General features: G+C 40.5%; 1 protein-coding gene across 1 annotated transcript; it reads left to right on the top strand.

Moving 5' to 3' along the window:
• TSPAN8 (tetraspanin 8) lies at nt 1–23,224 on the top strand. Its single transcript, XM_069975218.1, has 8 exons — nt 1–110; nt 13,905–13,967; nt 15,254–15,385; nt 17,097–17,171; nt 17,279–17,374; nt 19,708–19,818; nt 21,287–21,370; nt 22,826–23,224. The coding sequence occupies exons 1-8, from the start codon at nt 51–53 to the stop codon at nt 22,877–22,879; spliced, it is 675 nt and encodes a 224-aa protein (XP_069831319.1). The 5' UTR covers nt 1–50; the 3' UTR covers nt 22,880–23,224.
• The last annotated feature ends 1,205 nt before the right edge of the window (nt 23,225–24,429 follow it).

Here is a 24,429-nt window from a genome sequence, read left to right as displayed (position 1 = left end):
TCGTTCTCTCTAATTCACTGTATGGTTCAGCTTCAACAGAGCCAGTGAAAATGGCAGGAGTGAGCAAATGTTTGAAGTACTCTATGTTCATATTTAACTTTTTATTCTGGGTAAGTAACTATATGTTCTTTCTATACAATGAATTGGTGCATCTGTGTTTAACAATATAGCAAATATGGTGGTATAACTATTTTACTTACCAACTTATCTTAACTGTACAAAAGTAACTTTTGTATGAAAATTCATCTAGACTACATGAGTATTTATGTTCTTTCTATTTAAATACATGATTTTGTACTGTTCTCCTGTACTATTGTTCTGTACTGTACTATTTTGGCAAAATATGTTAGGTCAACTTTATAGACTGTACATTACAGCCATGTTCTGCGCTAAGCTTAATTGTATTCACTCATTGTCATTCTCTCAGTGTATGCCTATGTAGTTATTTGACATATAAACTGCTAAATCATTCTGGTTGTCTACATCTATGTCTACATTCACACATAGCATTTCTGTCAGTCTTTTGCTCAGTCTTTTTTTCAACCAAAATCAGGAGCAGAACTAGGGGGGGGAATTATAATGAAAAGATTTGCACAATTTCTAAATTTTCTTCCCACTCCTGGTTTTGGTTGAAAAAATACTGACCAGAAGACTGACGGAAATACTGTGTGAACATAGCCTATAGGAGTTGCCCTTCCTTGGAACACTTTTGGACATCAGATGAGCTATTGTTTCAGAAGTGCTCTTGTCAAGATTCTAGATTCTAGGCCATTGTAATAATGTTATTTACTTCAACAGTCAATTGTATTACTATTCAATGACCAAGATTTGTTGGGGCCTTAAAGGGGAGTTATCGTCTCAATCAGTCATGGCATATTGTTGTGATATGCCATCCCTTCATGATTTGTTGGGGGGCATTATAGGTCAGACCCCATTGATAATAAATTGATGGCATAGTACAGTGATATCCTAAGAAGGGTACTGAGCACTGTAGTTCCTTACTAATACTGGACACTGAACAATTTTACTATAATGTGGTCATCCTCTTTATTTAATAAATTTCCTAGTATGGAGGCCATACATGACAGGCAGGAAGATGTAGTATGTGCAGCCATGGGTCAAAGATAATGTTTATGTCAGATTAAAGCTCCTAAATAGAGAGGCCTGCTTGTCATCTTGGGGGCCCACAAGAGGATTTATTGGCGGTGGACAAGTTTAAGCCTTATAGGCAGACAGCTGCCAATCAGCAGGAAATGGATAGAGGGCGTGGGTCTTCATGAATATACTAAGCACATGCACATAATGGGAAGGTCTATTTCTGTGTTACACGCATGTACTGTGTTGCATGCATGCGTGTATTATAATCAGGATCTTTGGGTCATGCTGGCCCTAGATGGGAAAGCATAAACCTACTCACAGTCTCTTTAATATCTGTGCAAATACCTAATAAATATGGGGTTCTATTAAGAGTATTTACAAGAATATTTCTTTTATACTAAATGCATTTTTTATACTTTTTACAGTGGTGCCTTGGATTACGAGCATAATACATTCCGGGACTGTGCTTGTAATCCAAATCCACTCTTAAACCAAAGCAAATTTTCTCATAAGAAATCATAGAAATGCAGACAATTGGTTCCATACCTCAAAAATAATGATTTACTATTCTGAATAACATGTAAAACAAATGAAACAAACATTTAGAAACAGCAGAATATGTAATATTATAAGTTACTGTACAGTAATGGAGAGGATGGGAAACACAAGGAATGACAGAGACTGCAGGGAGCATGAAGGAATGAGCAGGGAAGATGTGGGCACATACATGCAGCTCTCTCTGTCCGGGGAGAGAGGGGTTACAGCTATGGAGAGATTACCTCCACAGTCCTGTCCCCTGATGTAAGCCCCAGCCTGAAGTGGATCTGCTATTATTTGGAAGGTGAGGGAGACTTCCTGGGTCAGAGTACAGTGCTGTAGACCCCGCTATGCAGACTATGCCCCTCCCCCACTCGCGCTCCCACCCAGTACAGGGAGCTCTTAAACCAAAGCGATGCTCTTAAACCAAGTCACATTTTTTAAAAACTGTGAGCTCTTAAACAAAAAAGCTCTTAATCCAAGTTACTCTTAAACCAAGGTACCACTGTACTTTATTTGCATGATCTGAAATTAGCAAGTTTTGCTATGCTGTTTCAGCAACCCCCTAAAGTCATTGGGAGGTATACAAAATGTGTAAAGCAGCCTGCTTATCTGCTTTTGTCTTTCCAACTAACCAGCCGGCTTGCTTCGAGGCTTCTCGGTGTCTGGATGTCCCGCTCAGCCAGTGTGCTGCCCCGCTGCAGCGAACTGATTGGCTGAGCGGGATGTCCAGACATTGGGAGCCCCCGAAGCAAGCCAGAGCAAGGACTGGTAATGTATGTACCAGGCCGCAGGGGGTTAAGGGGGCTGTCTTTTACATGTAATCTCATTGAAAGTGACAGTGAAGGGATCAGCAACAGATTTTGCTGCAAGCTCACATCGTGAAATCTGATGCAGATACGTTATGTGTGAACCCACCCTTACACCAAATCAGCATTAGCATTGAAGAAGAGGACCAAATTGTAAAACAGGCTGCAGTGACAAAGGATCTGTCTGGGTAAAACCTTTTTATTATGTTCTTTGCAGCCTGAACCCTATAATAAAGAACACTCCCTTCCCAGACAATCCTTTATCTATCCTGTGGCTAGGTGATACCTCTTCTTTGTAAGACAATCCCTAAACCATAGTATAATGGTATACATACCAACTATTGTGCTTATCTAAAGTTAGGTATGTAAAGTAACTTTTAATGCCATGCATTAGTCAATGCAAAGTACAAAAGCAAACAAAAGTCTTTCGTTCACAAAATGCAGTACATATCAACTTCTGATAAAGTTACAATGAAGAAAAACTGTGCACTTTGCCCTTACAAGGAGTGGCAGGATGAATAATGTCTGAATCACCACGTATGAAAGTGGTAAAAGTCTGGAGTAGACCGTAACTAAGGAGAGGGGTTCTTGCTCTAAACTACTAAATGCATCTGTATATTCTATGTGCATCCCAATAATTTCAGTTTTTGTGCTTTGGGCAAATGTGCTCCGGCAGGCAGTAAATAGTAAGGCTATGTTCACACACAGTAAAATAAAAGGAAAATACATCAGTAACATAGGTATAAAACCCAGCTTTATTTTCATTTTAACAATTAAAGTCTATAGAAAAATAGCTCTTTGCACACATTGTAACAAATATATTTTTTTACAGTGTCAGTGCACAGACTTGCATTTTTCCATACACTTTTATGTAGAACATTATTAGATTCAAAATATGGCTGTGTTTTATACCTATTTTACTATAGTATTTTGCTTTAATTTATTTTGTGTAAACATAGCCTAGAAAAAAGTATACTTACCTTGCTCCCTTGCCATCAGTACCGCAGGGGATCAGCTGTCAGCATGAGAGCTGATCTCCTGCTGCAACTACCCGGAGCGGTAATTTACCATGTGAGAGGCATGGCTGTGTAGATTGCTTGTCAGCTCGTTGCTAACATAGGCAATACACTGCACTACAGAAGTAGTGCTGTGTATTGTAACAGTGATCAAGAGATCACTGCTTAGTATACACTAGTGTACAGTAATGTACACTAGTGTAAAAGTGAAAAAAAAACGTTTGCATCAAACACACAAAAAAAAATCCCCCCCAGCCCTTTCTAATAATAAAAATACATTATATTCCCTATACATAAAAAGTCACAAATGATAAATTGGATGCAATTTTTTAGCAAATACTCAAAATAGGCACATTTTAAAAAAAAGGTGCATCTAAAAAATGTTCACCCATCGAATATAGGCTCATAAATCGAAATTGGACCAAGAATGGGTAAAAAAGGCAATTATTCACCTAAAAATAGGTGGAGCCCTTGATAAATGTCCCACATTGAACTTACCACCTACTTGATCACATTTATAAGAAAAAAAAAACCCTAGAACACCCACTTAAATGGGAACTCTGGGCAAAGTTATAATTACCAATTCCAGTGCCGCTACAGCGCCACCACTATGACCCTCTTGTCTCCCGAATCTTATGGTTCTGTGATAAGGCAGGACATATCTGCAGTCAGTCTGACTGGCTAAGAGGTTAGCTCCTGTTGATATTGAGTTGAGGGTGATAGTGAGAGGTGGTGCTGCGGGGAGCACCCCAGCGAGTAAGTATAACTTCATTATTATAGAGATGTGTGAACCTCAAATTGATCCTGATGGCTCAGCCATTCAACGCTTTAGTTGAAAATTCCTGGAGCTGTATTCATCTTGTTCCTGGAAAAGATGGATACAGCTCCTAGACTTTTCAACTATAGCAATCAAGTAACCTAAATGGGACTACTAATAACTAGAGATGAGCGAACCTGGAGCATGCTCGAGTGCATCCGAACCCAAATGTTCGGCATTTGATTAGCGGTGGATGCTGAAGTTGGATAAAGCCCTAAGGCTATGTGGAAAACATGGATATAGTCATTGGCTGTATCCATGTTTTCCAGACAACCTTAGAGCTTTATCCAAGTTCAGCAGCCACCGCTAATCAAATGCCGAACATTCGGATTCGGATGGACTCGAACCCGAACCCGGTTCGCTCATCTCTATTAATAACCAATATCCATATGCATCAAACCAATATATATAACCAAAATTCTTAAATGATTAACCCCTTAGTGACCGCCGATACGGCTTTCTACGGCGGTCACTAATGGGCCTTATTCTGCTGCCATCAGCTTTTTACGGCGATGGCAGAGAATAAGGCTGCGGGGCCGGGACGGCCCCCACCCCATCCCCCCGGCTACCGGAGGTAGCTGAGGGGTTGGGGCAGTGTGTGAGGTCCGTCCCGGCCCCCCCCCTTACCGACGATTGCCGCTATTAACGTTATAGCGTCGACCGTCGGTAATGGAGATTACAGGTGCCGCCGCCACCTTTCATCTCCCCCCGCCGTGAATCTACGGCGGGGGGAGATGAAATAAGTATCCCCCAGACCTCAGATCAGCCCCCCCTAGTGCCCCGATAACTAACCCCCCTCCCCCGGCGGCCATCATTTCCAAGATGGCCGCCGCTATCGCTGTGAACCGACTAACGTCGGTTCACAGCGATTAAAAGGTTAAAATGAATGAAAGCCCCATGCTCTCCGCCACCGGAGGTAGCGGAGAGCATGGGGCAGTCATCGGGGACCCCCCTGTGGGGTCCCGGTACAAGCGATCAGCGGTATATACTATATACCGCTGATCGCTTGTGCCATGTGCTCCCGGCACTTTTTATCCCCTGTCACCATGAATGATTGGTGACAGGGGATAAAAAGTGATGTCCCCCCACCCCCCAAGTCGCCCCCCACCCCCCCTGTCACCCCCGTCCCCCAGTCACCCCCCCCTTCCCCATATACTCACCGGATCGACGGAGCTCCTTCCTCCTCGACGTCCTGGCTGGTTATGAAGTGCGCATGCGCTTCACAACCAGCCAACTCTGAAAATTTAAAGTGACAGAGACCAATTTGGTCTCTGTCACTGAACTATGATTACTGAGATAGAAAATATCACAGTAATCATAGTAATACAGTGAAAATGAATGTATAAAGTACAAAAAGTGACAAACATACAAAAAAATAAAACACACACTTTTTATTATAGTAATAATTGCAGTTTACTCCCAAATTACCCCTAACCCCTCCCCAGATTACCCGTAACCACCGCACGTTGCCCGTAACCACTGCACGTTGCCCGTAACCACCGCACGTTGTCCGTAACCACCGCACGTTGCCCGTAACCACCGCACGTTGTCCGTAACCACCGCACGTTGCCCGTAACCACCGCACGTTGCCCGTAACCACCGCACGTTGCCCGTAACCACCGCAAATTGCCAGTGACCCCCTCCAGATTGCCCGTAACCACCCCAAATTACATGTACCCACCCCAGATTACCTATAAGCACTTCAGTTTATCAGTAACAATCCCAGATTGTCTGTAACCCTTCCAGGTTGCACATAACCCCCCCAGGTTCCCCGTAATCATGCCAGATTACATGTAACCCCCCCAGATTGCACGTAACCACTGCGCGTTGCCTCTGACCACGCCACGATGCCTCTGACCACGCCACAATGCCTCTGACCACCGCACGTCGCCTCTGACCACCGCACGTCGCCTCTGACCACCGCACGTCGCCTCTGACCACCGCACGTCGCCTCTGACCACCGCACGTCGCCTCTGACCACCGCACGTCGCCTCTGACCACCGCACCTTGCCTCTGACCACCGCACCTTGCCTCTGACCACCCCAAATTGCCAATGACCCCCTCCAGATTGCGGTGCCCATGTCAGATTACAGGTACCCACCCCAGATTGCCTATAAGAACTTCAGTTTATCCGTAACCACCCCACATTGCCCGTAACCACCCCACGTTGCCCGTAACCACCCCAGATTGTCAGTAAGCACTGCAGGTTGCGCGTAACCACCCCACGTTGCCCGTATCCACCTCAGATTGTCTGTAAGCACTGCAGGTTGCCCGTAACCAGCCAACGTTGCCTGTAACCACCCCAGATTGTCTGTAAGCATTGCAGGTTGCCCGTAACCACCCCACGTTGCCCGTATCCACCCCAGATTGTCTGTAAGCACTGCAGGTTGCCCGTAACCACCCCACGTTTCCCGTAACCATCCCAGATTGTCTGTAAGCACAGCAGGTTGCCCGTAACCAGCCCACGTTGCCCGTTACCAGCCCACGTTGCCTGTAACCAGCCCACGTTGCCTGTAACCAGCCCACGTTGCCTGTAACCACCCCACGTTGCCGTAACCACAGCAGGTTGCCCGTGACCACCACACGTTGCCCATAACCACCACACATTGCCCGTAACCACCCCGCGTTGCCTGTAACCACCCCACGTTGCCTGTAACCACAGCAGGTTGCCCGTGACCACCCCATGTTGTCCGTAACCACCCCAGATTACCTGTAACCACCTCAGGTTGCCCATAACCACCCCTGGTTGCCCGTGACCACCCCACATTACCTGTAATCTAATTTTTTTTATCTTATTTTAGTAACTGCGCTATTCTAATAACCATTACTAGCTGCGGTTTTGCTCCTGTAAATTGGCGCTCCTTCCCTTCTGAGCCCTGCTGTGTGCCCATACAGTGGTTTATGCCCACATATGGGGTACCGTTGTACTCAGGAGAACCTGCGTTACAGATTTTGGGGTACGTTTTCTCTCCTGTTCCTCGTCAAATTGAGAAATTTCAAACTAAACCAACATATTATTGGAAAAATTCGAGTTTTTCATTTTTACTGGCCAATTTTGAATACTTTCCTCTAATACCTGTGGGGTAAAAATGCTCACCACACCCCAAGATGAATTCTTTGAGGGGTGCATTTTCCAAAATGGGGTGACTTTTGGGGGGAATCTATTCTGCTGACACTACAGGGGCTCAGCAAACGCACCTGGCGCTCAGAAACTTCTTCAGAAAAATCTGCACTGAAAATGCTAATTGGCGCTCCTTCCCTTCTGAGCCCGGCTGTGTGCCCATGCAGTGGTTTATGCCCACATATGGGGTACCGTTCTACTCAGGAGAACCTGCTTTACATATATTGGGGTGACATTTCTCTCCTGTTCCTCGTGAAATTGAGAAATTTCAAACTAAAGGAACATATTATTGGAAAAATTCGAGTTTTTCATTTTTACTGTCTACTTTTGAATACTTTCCTCAAATACCTGTGGGGTCAAAATGCTCACCACACCCCAAAATAAATTCTATGAGGGGTGCACTTTCCAAAATGGAGTGACTTATGGCGAGATTTTACTCCGCTAGCACTACAGGGGCGCTGCAAACGCACCTGGCGCTCAGAAACTTCTTCAGCAAAATCTGCATTGAAAAAGCTAATTGGCGCTCCTTCCCTTTTGAGCCCTCCTGTGTGCCCATGCAGTGGTTTACGCCCACATATGGGGTACCATTGTACTCAGGAGAACCTGCGTTACAAATTTTGTGGTACTTTTTTCCTCTTGTTCCTCGTGAAATTGAGAAATTTCAAACTAAAAGAACATAATATTGGAAAAATTTGAGTTTTTCATTTTTACTGTCTACTTTTGAATACTTTCCTCTAATACCTGTGGGGTCAAAATGGTCACCACACACCAAGATGAATACTTTGAGGGGTGCACTTTCCAAAATGGAGTGACTTTTGGGGGGGTTCTCTTCTACGGACACTACAGGGGCTCTGCAAACGCACCTGGCGCTCGGAAACTTCTGCAGCAAAATCTGCATTGAAAAAGCTAATTGGCGCTCCTTCCCTTCTGAGCCCTCCTGTGTGCCCATGCAGTGGTTTATGCCCACATATGGGGTACCATTGTACTCAGGAGAACCTGCGTTACAAATTTTGGGGTATTTTTTTCCTCTTGTTCCTCGTGAAATTGAGAAATTTCAAACTAAACGAACATATTATTGGAAGAATTCAAGTTTTTCATTTTTACTGTCTTCTTTTGAATACTTTCCTGTAATACCTGTGGGGTCAAAATGGTCACCACACACCAAGATGAATTCTTTGAGGGGTGTACTTTCCAAAATGGGGTGACTTATGGGGGGTTTTCTCTCTGCTGACACTACAGGGGCACTACAAACGCACCAGGCGCTCAGAAACTTCTTCAGCAAAATCTGCATTGGAAAAGCTAATTGGCGCTCCCTTCCTTCTGAGCCCTGCTGTGTGCCCATACAGTGGTTTACGCCCACATATGGGGTACCGTTGTACTCAAGAGAACCTGCATTACAAATTTTGGGGTGCTTTTTGTCTCATATTCCTTTTGAAAATGAGAAACTTTAATCTAAACGTATATATTATTGGAAAATTTAAATTTTCAATTTTTTTACTGCCTAATTGTGAATACTTTCCTCCAGCCCCTGTAGGGTTAAAATGCTCATTATACCCCTAGATTAATTCTTTAAGGTGTGTAGTTTCCAAAATGGGGTCACTTATGGGGGTTTTCAGGATACCAGACTTCTAAATCCATTTAAAAAAAGAACTGGTCCCTAAAAAAATCAGTTTCACGAAAATGTGATAATTTGCTGATAAATTTCTAAGCCCCATAACACCCTAAAAAAGTAAAATATGTTTACCAAATTATGCCAGAATAAAGAAGACATATTGGTAATGTGACTTAGTAACTAATTTATGTGCTACGACTTTCTTTTTTTAGAAGCAGAGAATTTCAAAGTTCATAAAATGCAAATTTTTTAAATTTTTCATGATATTTTGATGTTTTTCACAAAAAACACACAAAGTAGTGACCAAATTTTGCCACTAACATAAAGTGCCATATGTCACGAAAAAACAATCTCAGAATCGCTAGCATACGTTAAAGCATCACTGAGCTATGAGAGCATAAAGTGAGACAGGTCAGATTTTGAAAAATTAGCCTGGTCATTAAGGCCCAAACTAGCTGCAGCACAAAGGGGTTAATTAATGTTTTATTGTTACATACAAGAAATATATTTTAAAAACATATTAAAAAAGGAAGCAGAAAATGATACAATACATACATCGGATGGTTTACAAGGCAGGTACAAATAGATGCTGTGTGCTCTATATACTAAATAAATTGATGATATGTCAATCGACCCCCCAGAGGTACAAAAGTGCACTGATGCTGGTAAACATATACTCAAAAAGTGCTTAAATATATTATATGTATAGTACTGCAAGTGCAGACTGAAGTGCAATGTTATATACACACTGTAGAAATAAAGAAAAAAGTACAGAAAAATTACAATCAGAAAAAAGTATACTTAAACCTCTGGGTATAAAAGTGTTCTGCCTGGTAATACCCAGAGGTTTAAGTATACTTTTTTCTGATTGTAATTTTTTTTTGTACTTTTTTCTTTATTTCTACAGTGTGTATATAACTTTGCACTTCAGTCTGCACTTGCAGTACTATACATATAATATATTTAAGAACTTTTTGAGTATTTGTTTACCAGCATCAGTGCACTTTTGTACCTCTGGGGGTCGATAGACATATCATCAATTTATTTAGTATATAGAGCACACAGCATCTATTTGTACCTGCCTTGTAAACCATCCGATGTTGTATTGTATCATTTTCTGCTTCCCTTTTTAATATGTTTTGAAAATATATTTCTTGTATGTAACAATAAAACATTAATTGGTCATTTAAGAATTTTGTCCAGCATTTTTTTGTTGTAGGTTATATAACTATAGCAATCAACGGCTGAGCCATCAGGTTCGATTAGGTTCAGGTGTAGCTGAGGTTTGGTTATCTCGAATTATTGTGTTTCCACTATGCCCTCCCTGGGTTTTTTTTAACCTTTGCCCAGTGAACCTTTTTAAGCTGCTTGCATAGGACTCAACCACCATCCATGGATTTTCTGGTAACAAACAACTGCAGAGGAATATAATAATTTTATAGGAGGTTCAGAAGTTATGTGGGCATATGGGTGGAGTGGTACTATAAATGACGCATGATACTATTTAGGTGCAGTGGGTTATAATGTTGATATGGGTTAAATCTTTTAAATCTTTTATTGCTCTTGTCTTGTTTATTAGCTCTTGTCAGAACATGGTTCAACATGATATAGAGGTTATGGGGGAACTGGAAAGGACAGGGTAGAGTGAGATGCAGTTAAATGAAGCAATATGTTCTAAGCTGAAAATCTGTCTGGAATTACCGAACAATAAGTGAAAAATTGATTATGGGTATGTCATTTTCACCCTACTATACAAGGTACACATTGACTGCAATTCTGCAAAGTATTATGGGCAGTGTCTTCAGGATACATTTAGCAGGGATCCCATCTCAATCGGGCTTATTTGCATGAATTCCTAATCAGGATGGTCATTGGTTCATTGGTTGCTACATTGTTCAACCACACTTAATATTACTGCAGCAAATGCTTATACAGTGGTGCCTTATGAGCATAATTCGTTCCAGGACTGTGCTTGTAATCCAAATCCAATCTTATACCAAAGCAAATTTTCCCATAAGAAATCATAGAAATGCAGACAATTGGTGAATGTGATATTATAAGTTACTGTACAGTAATGGAGAGGATGGGAAACGACGGACAGAGACTGCAGGGAGCATGAAGGAATGAGCAGGACAGATGTGAGCACATGCATGCAGCACTCTCTGTCTGAGGAGAGAGGGGTTACAGATATAAGGAGATTACCTCCACAGTCCTGTCCCCTGATGCAAGCCCCAGCTTGAAGTGGATCTGCCATGATTTGGAAGGTGATGGAGACTTCCTGGGTCAGAGTACAGTACTGTAGACCACGCTATGCAGACCATGCCCCTCCTCCACTCGCGCTCCCACCCAGTACAGGGAGCTCTTAAACCAAAGCAATGCTCTTACACCAAGTTACAATTTTGAAAAAGTGTGAGCTCTTAAACTAAAACGCTCTTAAACCAAGGTACCACTATAGATCTTTCATATAGTATAATGTAGTATGTGCATATTGTAAGATGAATTGTGTGAATAATGTGGCCAGCTTTGGCATGCTATCACCTCGGAATGCTTGTCCTTATATCTAGTAAACTCTCACCTACTTTACAAAAAAGACTTCCTCTTCCACTCAGAGCTAGTTTTCTAAAGTTTTCAATCAGTAACATACATGGCAAATAATATAAAATAAACTTATGCTTACTAACCTTTGTTATAGTGCCTGAGTCGCAGTGCAACATGCACAAAGATCAGTTTACTTTATATGACATAAGTATTTTTATTAGCTAAGGTATCCATGCAGCAAGTCAACTTAAGCAAACACAAGTAGCTACGCATATAAAATCTACATATACAGTATGATTATGATATTGACACTTAAAGGGGAACGACAGCCAAAACTTAAACATTCCGGGTGGGCAGTGGGTGGAGGGAACACAGTAAAGATTAAGGGCCCTATTCCATGAATCGATTATCGTTCGCATAATCGTTAACGATAAACGATCCAAACGACCGCTATTGCGAAAGACCTGAAATCGTTCCCCCATTTACATGGAAAGATAATCGTTACTTATGATTGTTCTTGCGGTCGTCTTGTCGTCGCTATTGTGTTCGTCACTACTGCGAATGTCCGAACAACGTCTTATTCAATGCGAACGATTTGCGAAGGAGCAATGATAAAAATAGGTCCAGGTCTTATGAAACTATCAACGATTTCTCGTTCAGTCGTTAATCGTTAACTGTTATTCAACCGAACAATTATCGATTGGATTCGAACGATTTAACGATAATCTGAACGATAATCGTCCTGTGGAATAGGGCCCTTATACTTACCCATGCCAGTGCCCCCGCACAAGCATTCTGACAGCCTATGGTCTCCTGTTTTCCTCCAGTTCCTGTGTTGTCATGACCTGCTACCCACAAGCAGAAAATGCCCACTCAGCCAGTCAGTGGTAGAATTAATGTTAGGGTTTTGTCAGGTTTCTCTACACGTCACATCATGTCATCATGGATCTCACATTGTACACTAGGGCTTAGTCATCATGGAACAGAAAAGGGTCTTTTACAAACTGTTGCATATAATTGTCTAAAAATCATTTGGTATGCTGTTGCACGGAGAATCTAAAAAAACACAAGCATCCCCTATGACACCATTCAGTGTTTTACCAATGAAGTAGGTCCCTCCAGAAGTCATTTCCTCCAATAGCCAAGGGTCCCCCTCCTCCCAGTATCCAGGTAGTTAGGTCCCACCCAGTAGGTATCATCTCTAGCAACCAGATTCCCCTTTGTAGGTAGCATTTCCAGTATTCTGGCTCCCCCCTGTATGTAGTTTGCCCAGTAGCTAGGTCCTCCATGGGTAGTATCAGCAGTAGCCACGTCCTTTCCCTCTAGATAGTCGTTAGGTCTCTCCTGTTAGTAATATCACCAGTAGCGAGGTCTCCCCTGTGACTAGTATCCTCAGCATCCAGGTTTTCCTCTTAGGTAGTATCCACAGTAGTTACATCCCCCTAGTAGCCAAGTCCCTCGACCATACTCATCTAACCTCCTAGTGCCCCTGCAGCATTCCGCTACCTACTCTCTCCGCCTCGTTCCGGCAGAGGCTGTGCCATGTGCACCTCTGCTGGTGCTGGGAAGGAATACAACATTTCATACGTACCTGTCATTGTACACGTACTCAGTCAGGGTCTGAGTGATCAGACTTGACCCACGAGAATGATCCTGGAGAAGTTAGAGTGCAGTGCGTTCTTACATTATGCAGCCATCAAGGTTATATAACACAGAGCTGGGAGAGAACACACTGCACACGGACTTCTCCTGGCTCGTTCTCTTTTGACATGTTGTTCTGAGGAAGGGAGAATAGTCTCCCGAAACATGTTAAATTTGTGCCTTGTATTGTAAAGCTATGTCTTCTTATCCATTCGTCTGGAGAGTCGTCTTGCTTCTGGTGACAGCGCTGGTCCACATATTACCCAGTTATTTATTTATTTATTCATTCATTGTTTCCATTATCCTTTGGTGGCAGCAATGACTGCACACTAACCTGTACAAGGAATATTTGTAACAGGTAACCTGTAAGTGAAAATATGTTGGAGTAAGATGTTCCAATCTATTGAGAGGGACAGGGATTTCTGTAAATTTTGCACCTCTTTGTCTCTCCATATACCACACACTATGCCAGCTAAGAGGTAAAATTTTTTGCAATACTTAACACCCATTTTCACATGTGAGTCCATGCCCCTCTATTTAAGCCTCACCCATTGATTGGATAAGTGGCTAAGCTGCGCAAATGTGGCAAAAGACAAATTTAGGGCAAACTATACTTCCACAAAAATGTTTGGCTGAAATGTTTAGGTTCAGCTTTCAGTATGATACAACATGGTTAATGGTGTCATGTAAGAATAAATCCTGTTTTGTTTTGTAGGTATGTGGTTGTGTTATTTTGGGGATCTCTATATGGCTTCGTGTCAGTTCAGATGCTCAGAAAGTAAGTAAGACTGAAGAAGACTGAATTATGTAGCATATTAATGCCATTATACATTGGAGAGTACATGACTGAAAACACACATGGGGGTGGGGTGTTGGGGTAATTTTTAAAGACCATCATTTTACATTTAGGCGGTCTTAAGTTGGAGTTAGATGCCCTAAATTTAAGAGGTAGTGGGGCTCTTTAAAGGGTTTGTTCAGGCTTAGGCTATATTCACATATCCTAAATTTTTGTCTGTTATTGTGCATCCACAGGTACAGACAAACTATGGACCCATTCACTTGAATGGCCTGTTTAAATGTCCATACATGTTACAGACCGTGATCTTGGCCGCAAAAAAAACAGGCAGGTCCTAGTACGGACCTGAAATTGTGCCACGGATCGCTATTCTTTAATGAATAGGTCCATGTATTGCGGACAACTATAGATGTACAATTGTGGATCACACTACAGATGTGAATGTAGCCTTAAGAAAACATGGCTGCTTTCTTCCAGAAGCAGTTCCACTCTTTTCCTTAGATTGGGTGTGGTTTTTCAGCTGTGAAAGTGTAATTGCAATCCCACACATGAGGACAGGTGCATCCCTCTTTTTGCAAGTAATTAGCTGTCTACGTGCCACAATATGTGCCATAGTTTACACCAATTTTCTTGCATGAATTATAGTAAATGTGTCAGGATTTGGGAGATCACACCTCTCCTGCCCATTTTTCGTAAAGTGGTGTATGTGGTGCTAAAGTAGGAAAAGATAAACATTTTTAAGCAGAACAAGCCTTGCCTTGCAAAAGGATTTGGGACTCTTGTACACTAAAAAATTTACATGGTACAAAAATTCCCACAATAAATTTGCAAGTATTCCTAATACAGCCTGTTTTCATACTAATAATTGCAATCTAAATCTAATTATGGGATAATGGATGCATCACACAAAAAATAGTGGCTCCTTGATTCTACTAGTAAACTAATCACCTTTTAGTGTACAGTTTATAGCTATAGGTTGTAGAGAGTTGAAACCTTACTACATGGAGTAATTTTAGCCAAATAGGCCTACATTTCTCTGTGGAGTAGGGCTACCGATCAGCTGACAAATAAACCATACATCTCGCCATATATTAGGGGACTGCAGCAAAAGGCGTCATAATTGGTTAGTGATCGGCAGTATAATGAGGTCCTTGGGTTGCTGTGCAAAACAAAAGTAATAGAACTTTTTTTCCAAATACTGTAAGTTGCTGCAGTGGGAATTTGGTATACCATGCTGCCCTTTACTCTGTTTTTCTTTTTTTCCCTAGAAATATGATATTCAAGGAAGCAGTATGCTTACGGCAGTTGATGTTATGATAGCGGTGGGATCCATAATTATGGTGCTTGGTTTTTTTGGATGCTGTGGCGCTATAAAGGAAAGTCGTTGCCTTCTTCTTTTGGTATGCATTTCTATCAGTTTCTATTTCTATTACTGTCTGGACAAGAAACCAGAAGACAAGGTCATCATCTGATCAGAATCCCTAAAGTTATATGTATCTCAATGTCATAAAAACGATACTAGCACATCAAATTGCTTTAGTAAAAGCTGCATGCAAGTAAGACCTTTTACTACCGTCTTTATCTATACATGGTAGATAAAGAGTGATTTCATTTACTTCAATGGTAAAAGTAAAATAATATATTTTAGGCTATTCACATACTGTATAAAAGATTGCTTTCATTCACAGGAAGAAGAGACTTTAAAAATGCTTAGGAGTTAAAATACATAAGGGGGAATTTTTCAAGACCGCCATACCTGTACATTGATCTTAAAGGGGTTATTCACCTTAGAGCTAAAAAATGAAATGCTAGCTGATCTTAATCACCAAGTCCCCCTGAGTATTTTGAGCCATCTACTGTCTTTCTAGCTGCTTCCATCCCTGAGTAACAAGTTTTTTAAAAGCTGATCTATATCAAAGTCAGGAAACTACATTTCCCATCATGCATCTCCCTGATTGGTCTATTTACGTACTCGCCCCCTTAGCTTGCTTTCCTGCCCACTGCTGTCATTACTATTGCACAGTAAACACAGGACTAATTTTGCATTATATCACCACTGTGTGTATTCCACACTAGCTGATGATGTAGCAGAGCTGACACATGCATGGTGTAGCTGTGTGCTGCATAATGAGCATCTGTTTACCGGGGGTTTAGTGTAGGTTTAGAGCTTTATTAGTGGCCCTCTATATAATTGATACAGCCATCTTTCCCCAATATGTTCCCAAAGTGGGAATGTAGACATAAAGTGCTGTTCATGAAATGTTTATAGACTTGGCATAAAAAATAATGGGGTTTTTCGGACATTTTTGGTCGAAGTTTAATTTATGAACCAGAATTTGATGGGCGAATATTTTTTAGATGCAACTTTTTTTTTAATCTGCCGGTTTTAAGTATTCACCCAAAAATTCACATAATCCAGGAACTGCGCCCAATTTATCATTTGTGACTTTTTTAAATGTCGCACAAAGCGGTAAATGCCTATGTCTGGTCAGTACCAGGTGAATTTAAGCAATATTTTACAAATATTTAGCAAATATTCTGAGCATATTTTATTCACAAAATTATGAATATTTGTTAAATAAGTCCTATTCGGCTGGGTAAAAAAATGACTTAAATGTCCCCCTATGTTTTTACAAAGTGTACCCTAAACAATTCCAGCTAATATTGCCATTCAAGAAAAGCTGACAGAGAATCATAATAAAAGGTTAGTTCTAAAAATTACAAGACCCATACAAACCCATGTATATGCTAAGTAAATTAGTATTCAAACAAACAAAAGGTATCTCATCTAAGTCTATTAGTCTAGGTTTTAAGGGGAACAGAGTTAAAAAAAACCAAAAACAAAACAAAAAGACACTGGATTATGTTCCTAAAGGATGGATTTCTTAGGGAAGTATTGTTCTGCATCTCGCACTTTCTCCCAACTTCTGATAATCTGGACAGTCACTGTTTTAAGACCACAAAACTATGTAAGCTCTCTGTTGGGAAGATGATGTGTCAATAGGAAGTAAAGGAACTAGGAGCCACTTGGCCATGTATGCATCAGTCGTTCTCTCATATTGTTAGTCAGTGTTTCACTTCACCAAATCTTCACTTTGTTTCTTCACATAGTTCTTCATTGGCTTGCTTTTAATACTCCTTCTTCAAATAACAGCAGGGATTTTGGGTGCTGTCTATAAACCACAGGTAGGTTAATTCATATATTTAACTACATATCCTACACTACATATTTGCTATCAGTTGTTGAAGCAAGATTATTTTCACTTAACATTTTCTTTGTTTTTCCACAAAAGATTGAAAAAAATATTAACGAAACTTTGCAAACAATTATACCAATAAATCAACAATCCAAAGATTTACAACAAGCAATAGAAGTAATCCAGGAAGAGGTAAGCCAGAAGAAGATTTCTTTATACACAGTACATTTCTACTTTGATATTGGGCTCTTTGTAGGAAGGTTAACATGCCACAGTCAGACAGAACAAGTAGTAGGGATAGATAGATAGATAGATAGATAGATAGATAGATAGATAGATAGATAGATAGATAGATAGATAGATAGATACAGCTCTGGCATTTGTAAGTGTACAGATACACTTGCTGGTTTGCTCAACAATTTGCAAATTTATGCGATTGAATTTTTCTACATTTTGTTTCCCTAAATATATACTATACCCTTAATGCATAATGCATTTGCAAGAATCAAACATCCATATGCTTACTAAAACACAGACACACACTGCATATACACATATATATATATGTATCCATATGCATTTATTCACACTGTATATACACATACATACAAGTACATGCATGCACATCCATATACACACATACACACACTCCATATACACATACATACGTAACCATATGCACACTTAGGCTATGTTCACACACTGCATGAGACTAGCCGTTCCGTGACCCGGCCGGGTCACGGAACGGCCGGTCTCATAAAAGATCATCCCTTTTTAGTCCCCATTTTTAGTGCTGCTGAGTTTTGATGCGGGCCGTCCATGTGCGCCTGCATCAGAACTCTTCACTGCACACAATGGAGCAGGCAGTCAGAGCCACTTGCTCCACTAAGTGCACTGACAGGGTTATTCATTGAATCGCGGCCACAGAAAACTGACTTGTCAGTTGTTTGCGGCGCCGCTAGAGATCCCAGCCGGAACATATGTGACGTATATTTTCATATTAATTACGGCAACGCCAGTACTTTTACAAAAATATACGATGTGTGAACATGGCCCTACACTGTATACACACATTCATACAAGAACATGCATTCACATCCATATACACACAGACACACACTGCATATACACATACATACGTATCCATATGCACTTACACACACTTTATATACATACAAGTACATGCACACACATCCATATACACACTGACACACACTCCATATACACATACATACGTATCCATCCATCACACATACTGGATCCGCAGCAGATTTCATGCTGCGAGTTTGCATAGTGAAGGCCTATGGGGGTCACATACCTGCAGCGGAATTTTCACTCCGCTGCAGATATGTGACCCAACCCTTATAACCCATGGGTTCCAGCATCCTGTAGCCCCGGCTCGAAGCATACATTACCTGCTCGGCGCTGGGCTATGTGAAGCTCCCAGTTCCCCTCGCTCCTCATTAGCCAATCAGTGCTGCCGTGCACTGATTGGCTGATGGGGACCGACACAGCCGCAGTGCTGAGCAGGTAATGCATGCTTCGGGCTGGGGCTGCAGGCGGCAGGCGGGGGTTAAAGGGGCCAGGTCCCCCATCCGCAGCGGATTTCCTGCAAACTCGGAGCAGGATAATCTTTTCTAAAACAGGCTGTTCCGTGACCCGGACGAGTCACGGAACGGCCGGTCTCTTACTATGTGTGACCATAGCCTTTCACTGTATATACACATTCATACAAGCACATGCATACACATCCATATATACACAGACACACTGCATATATACATACATACGTATCCATATGCACTTACACACACTGTATATACACATACATACAAGTACATGCATATATATATATATATATACACTGCAGAAAACACACTGCATATACACAGAAATACATGCATATGCACTTACATATACACTCACAGTGCATATACACATACATCCATATGCACACTAATACAGCCACACACTGCATATACTTACATACATGCACATCCATATGCGCACACACACACACACACACACACACACACACAGCATTTACACATACTTACATACACTTAATTTCCTTGCTGAGACAGCAATCTTAGTAGTTGTTCCTGTTGAAGCTGTAAGCCTTCCCCACACCCTCCATTCTTCTGTCATATGTTAGGTATTTTCAGCTATAGATATAGTGAAGTACAGTACATACCAGAAAATTATTGCCTATTAAAAGGGTTGTACAGGATTATCAAACCATGGCTGCTTTCCTCCTGAAACAGTACCATGCCTGTGCCTGGTATTGCAGCTCAGCTCTAAGTGTAGGGGACTGAACTGCAATAACACACAACCTAGGGAGAGGTAGAGCACAGTTTTTTTTACAGAAAGCAATCACTATTTTCAGTCCTTGGGTAATTTCTTAAACACTTTCTGTACACACTTTGTTTTGGCATTCAGAAGGTACTGATTTATTGATTCAGACCTCTTTAAAAATTCATTTTTATTGATAACAGATTTAGTAAAACATTTCTATCTTTTCTTAGAATAAATGCTGTGGTCTTCTTAAAGGCTTAAGTGACTGGGGAGGTGTTACTCCTGAATCGTGTCGGTGCACTAAAGTCACTGAAACATGTAATGGCTCTACCTATAAGCAGGTAAAAACAACATCATTTTGAACCAGTGTTAGACATTGCTTGTCATGTGACATTCTGCAGCTATAAGACCTGGGATCCTAGCTTAAAGAGGTACTAAGGTGACATTTTTTTCTTTCAAATCAACTGGTGCTAAAAAGTGCCAGAAATTTGAATTTGCTTCCATTAAAAAATCTCCAGTCTTCCAGTACTTACCAGCTGCTGTATGTCATAGACAAAGATATATAGGACATACAGCAGCTGATAAGTACTGTAAGACTTGAGATTTCTTAATCGAAGTAAATTACAAATCTCTGACACCAGTTAATTTGAAGATTTTTTCCCCACTGTAGTTGCCCTTTAAGATTTTAAGATAGAAGTAATTTATAAATCTTTATACCTTTTTGAAACTGTGTCATCAGAAAATTAGTTATTGTTTAAAAAAAATTCATGTCACGTTGTTTTCAAGGATTTTTGGTTAATTTTTTTCATTTTTCTATCTATATTATGAAATAATCCTGTAATCTTGCAGCTTTCATTCTCCCACAGAGGCTAAAACTAAGCTGAGACTTTCTGTTTTGTCTGTGGTGATAAGAGGAGGCTGCCTTTAAATTATCTATACAGCATTGCAGCAACATTTAACACCAGTAGATAGATAGCATCAATATGAGATAATAGCAGCTCCCTGTGGAATGACCTTTTCAAAGGTCACAGAGCAGAAATGTTTCACATTTATCTCAAGGGGGCAGACTGTATCTATTGTTGTCTATGTCTATGAGCCTGGCAGTAATACATGTCACTAAATGCTGTTAAGAACTGCTCAGGCAAGATGGCAGCCCCCATAACAATGTACAAAAAGTGAAGAAAAAAAAATACAGTCAGAAAATACAGATACAGAAGAAACAGATTGGAATAAAAGAATAAAAGTTTTAGTGTCTGACTCTAATCAGTGAAAGAAAATGTAGGTGACACATTCTCTATAAGTAATACTGAACTACCTTACACAATACTGAAAAATGACAAAATGCTTTTATCAAGAAGAGAGTGAAAACCTTTCCTTTATGACTCAAAATGACAGGCAGAGGCAGATCTGCTCATACTCTTTCGCCCCATGGTACAATCTTCCATCAATGTGTGATGCTGGGTGCCTGTATTTAGAGCCAAGCACCATACATTCACAATCGCAGAGGAAAACCGGTTGTGTCTGTATGATCAGCCACCAGGGGTGGAAATGGTGACTGCCAGACAGTAATTATAAGCAATGGCTGTGATCACAAGAAACTTCTATGTCAATCTCTTTATGACATTATAGTAAAGGAGATGGGGGTCGCCTTAGTAGCTGAACATCAGACCTGTTAAGCATCAGACCTGTTAAGCATTGCTTGGGTTTATCTGTATTTTCTTTTGTCGTGGAATAATAACCTGTATACACTATTATTATTAACTTTTAATGAAGCAATTAAAACACATTTGAATGCATTTTCTCACACAGACTTGTTCTTCAGTATTTGTTGACTTTTTCAAAAAGAGTCTTTTAATCATCATTGGAATTGCATTTGGGCTGGCAGTGGTGGAGGTAAGTCAGTTTACAGATACAACAGGGCTAATTTTGTCACCATAGTAGGGCTATGCATGCTATTTGGCATAACGCAGCAATATATTGTATGTGAACTACACAGTACATGAGGAACAGTCTAAAATGGAGTCACAATTTTAACCTTGATAACTCTATACAAAAGGTAAAAAGCACACTCCTCACTGCTATTTACAAGAGGCAGCATTCCTATCATTCTTCCACCTATAAACAGCCTTGAAACATGACATTAAATGCAAAGCCAAAATCTCTCCAGAGCTACCCATCTGTTGTCAGCTGTTTTGGGGTTCTTGCCCTTCATCAGTACAGCTTGGAACTGAGGGGGTAGTGTATATTCCTAGGAGACCACCAAAATGGCATATGGAATTTTATAAGCCATGCAAAGCTCCAAAAGAAAAAGTATGCAAATTAGCTTTTTTTCCAGAAGAAAAGAGTTTGTTCTTCACTGTCACCTACTGCATACTGTATATTAGCTTGTTAGAAGATAGCAGTACAATTTGTGCAGCTCTTGTCCCACTTTTTTAGACTAATATGAATGTACCCCTGTTACTATAGCCCCCCTTCCATGAGTCTCATAGTTCTTGTTGAACAATAAAATATCAAGAAGTTGGGAACAAATTTAAGGGGGTTTATGACTGTAAGATGAAACAATGGATGCAAATAGTAGAAACTGTAGTTTTTCTTTTTGTTCAAGATAGTTCAAAAAGTATTTTTTTTTTTAAATAAAAAATGCATTAGATAATATAAAAAGAAAAGGTTTGCATAAATATGTACACCCTTTATAGGCATGTGGTACATTACATCATGCCATAAACCCCCCATGCTCCCCTTACTGACTACATTTGCTTTAGTAGTCAAACAGAAATGACCTGTAATGACAAAACAGTTAATATGATTAGGAAGCGCTGCAGAGTAACAGCCTAAACAGTGTCAGACTGAAGTATACAGGGCCCACCGGAGGAATTACTCTTGAGGGCCCACCTTCTTTCTGTACAAACAAATGCAATGGGGCGGTTTGCCCCTTGGCCTGCCCCTTCTCATGAAAGAAAACATGCATACTACACACACACATACACATGACATGCATAGCACACACATACACATGACTGGATACTACACACACATATAATGTTTTCCCGATAACGATGCAGAACCCCCTTTAAAAAGAACGTGTCATCACCTGAAGCTGTCATTCGGGTAAAGGGAGAGATGTATCAATCAAGGCCGGTGGGGTGGGGGGAAGCCACAGAGCCACAGGGTAGTACCTTGATGACTTGTGGATCAGGCAGGATGAAAGTCACAACAGGTTTCCTGTGTGACAACACAGGCCTCTTTATAGTACACCTCACAATACTACAATAATAGGCAGACACTTTTTACAGTTTAAGAACTCTAGTTATGGTTATTATGGTTGTAACTTTCTTTCTTTTTTTACAGCTCATCGGCCTTGGATTTTCTATGGCCCTGTATTGTCAGATAGGCAGCAAATAAGAAGACCTGGCTTAAATCAAAGCGAAACAAAGCAGTGGTTTACCTCAATATGCCAGATATTGCTCTTGTTGTAATGACAAATCTATTTCATAGTCATAAGATGTTCCATCTGTACAGATAAATATTCATAAACCCCAGAAGGAATTTTTTTTCTTTAGTTAGGACAATCTATAAACAATTTGTTATCCAAAACATTCTTCTGCTCCTCAAGTTTAGTTCCCTTAGTTTGTCCTTTTTTAAAAACTTTTTTATTATTTTATTTCAGAATTATGACATCATAAACCAATTCTGTTCAATGTATACTTTAAGAATGGTGGAATAAAATATAATCATTTATAAACAATATATTATAGAAATAATTGTGTTTATACTGCTAAGTGTGAAGATTAGTTCAAATTATTTTTTTATCTAAATGTTTAATTCACAGTAAACTGAAAAATAAACTGAAAGTTGTATCTGAAAACAGACTGAATTTATCGATCTAAGTACTGTGCTTACTATCTTAAGGGCCTTTTACACAGGCTGAATATTGACAACGAGCATTTCTGGAAAAGCTCAAGATAATCGGCCCCTGTACAAGTGGCAGCGATCAGCCAAGGAGCAGGAAACAGCCGGTCCTCTGTTGCATCTTAAGGGCCAGTTCACACTGGGGAATCAGCAAGGAAAGTGTTCAGGGCGGAAAGTGTTTTCGCGGAATTGAGCGCAGAATTCTCACAAAATCCACGAGGAAAGTGTTCGGCCCGTAATCATCTCTAGCAGAATTCAATTCTCAGGGTATGTGCACACTGAGCAATTCTCGCAGATTCCACGATGAATTGAAGAGGAAAGTTTTCTGCTTGAAATTCCTCTCCTTGGCTATGTTCACTCAATGTTTTTTCAGCTCCGTTTAAAATAACGTCCGTCATTTTGAGTCTAAAATAACGGACGTCAGTTAGCTGTCTGGTCTCCCCTTAGTGCAATGACTGGTGTTGGCACATTATTCTAGTTTGGGGTTACTAATTGGACTTTGGGTGTGGCTTAACTGAAAAGTTCATTGAATTTAATAGTAAAAACGGAGAAAGAACCGTGACAAAAGAAAAACTGTGTGTGAACAACTAATAAAAAAAGTCTGCTGATCATATTCATTATTTTGACATCCATGGTAGAAACGTCCGTTATTCAATACATTGTGTGTATTGGACGTCCGTCTTTTTATTGACTTCAATACATTGCAATCGCAGTCAGTTAAATCACAGAAATAATGGACTTTTTTTTTCCAAATATCAAAATCGGCCGCCTTTTCTCTATTTTTGGCGTCGTGTGAACATAGCCCTTTTCTGCTCGAGCAGAATAGGAGTGGAATTTAAGCAAAATTCAAGCAGAATTTTGAGCAGATTTTTTTACGGGTGGAATTTCTAGAACATTTTTGATTGCTCAGTGCACAAATTCATTTTTCATTTAATCAAATTCCATCTTTTTTCCAATTCCACGTGGATTCCGCACTGAATTTCCTCCAGCATTCTGCGCTGATTCCACACTAATTCCGTGCTGAAAAATTTAAGAGCAGAAAT

Source organism: Dendropsophus ebraccatus, chromosome 1 (assembly GCF_027789765.1).
Source record: "Dendropsophus ebraccatus isolate aDenEbr1 chromosome 1, aDenEbr1.pat, whole genome shotgun sequence".
In the NCBI taxonomy this organism is placed as follows: Eukaryota; Metazoa; Chordata; class Amphibia; order Anura; family Hylidae; genus Dendropsophus; species Dendropsophus ebraccatus.
The sequence above is the reverse complement of the archived record's forward strand: the minus strand, read 5'-3'. Positions and strand labels throughout refer to the sequence as shown.

Bases quoted from the DNA above. Each gene is read 5' to 3' on its own strand.
- TSPAN8 (XM_069975218.1), top strand. From the start codon at position 51: ATGGCAGGAGTGAGCAAATGTTTGAAGTACTCTATGTTCATATTTAAC. The intron at 17,375-19,707 runs GTAAGCCAGAAG...ATCTTTTCTTAG, and splicing joins TAGAAGTAATCCAGGAAGAG to AATAAATGCTGTGGTCTTCT. The intron at 21,371-22,825 runs GTAAGTCAGTTT...CTTTTTTTACAG, and splicing joins TTGGGCTGGCAGTGGTGGAG to CTCATCGGCCTTGGATTTTC.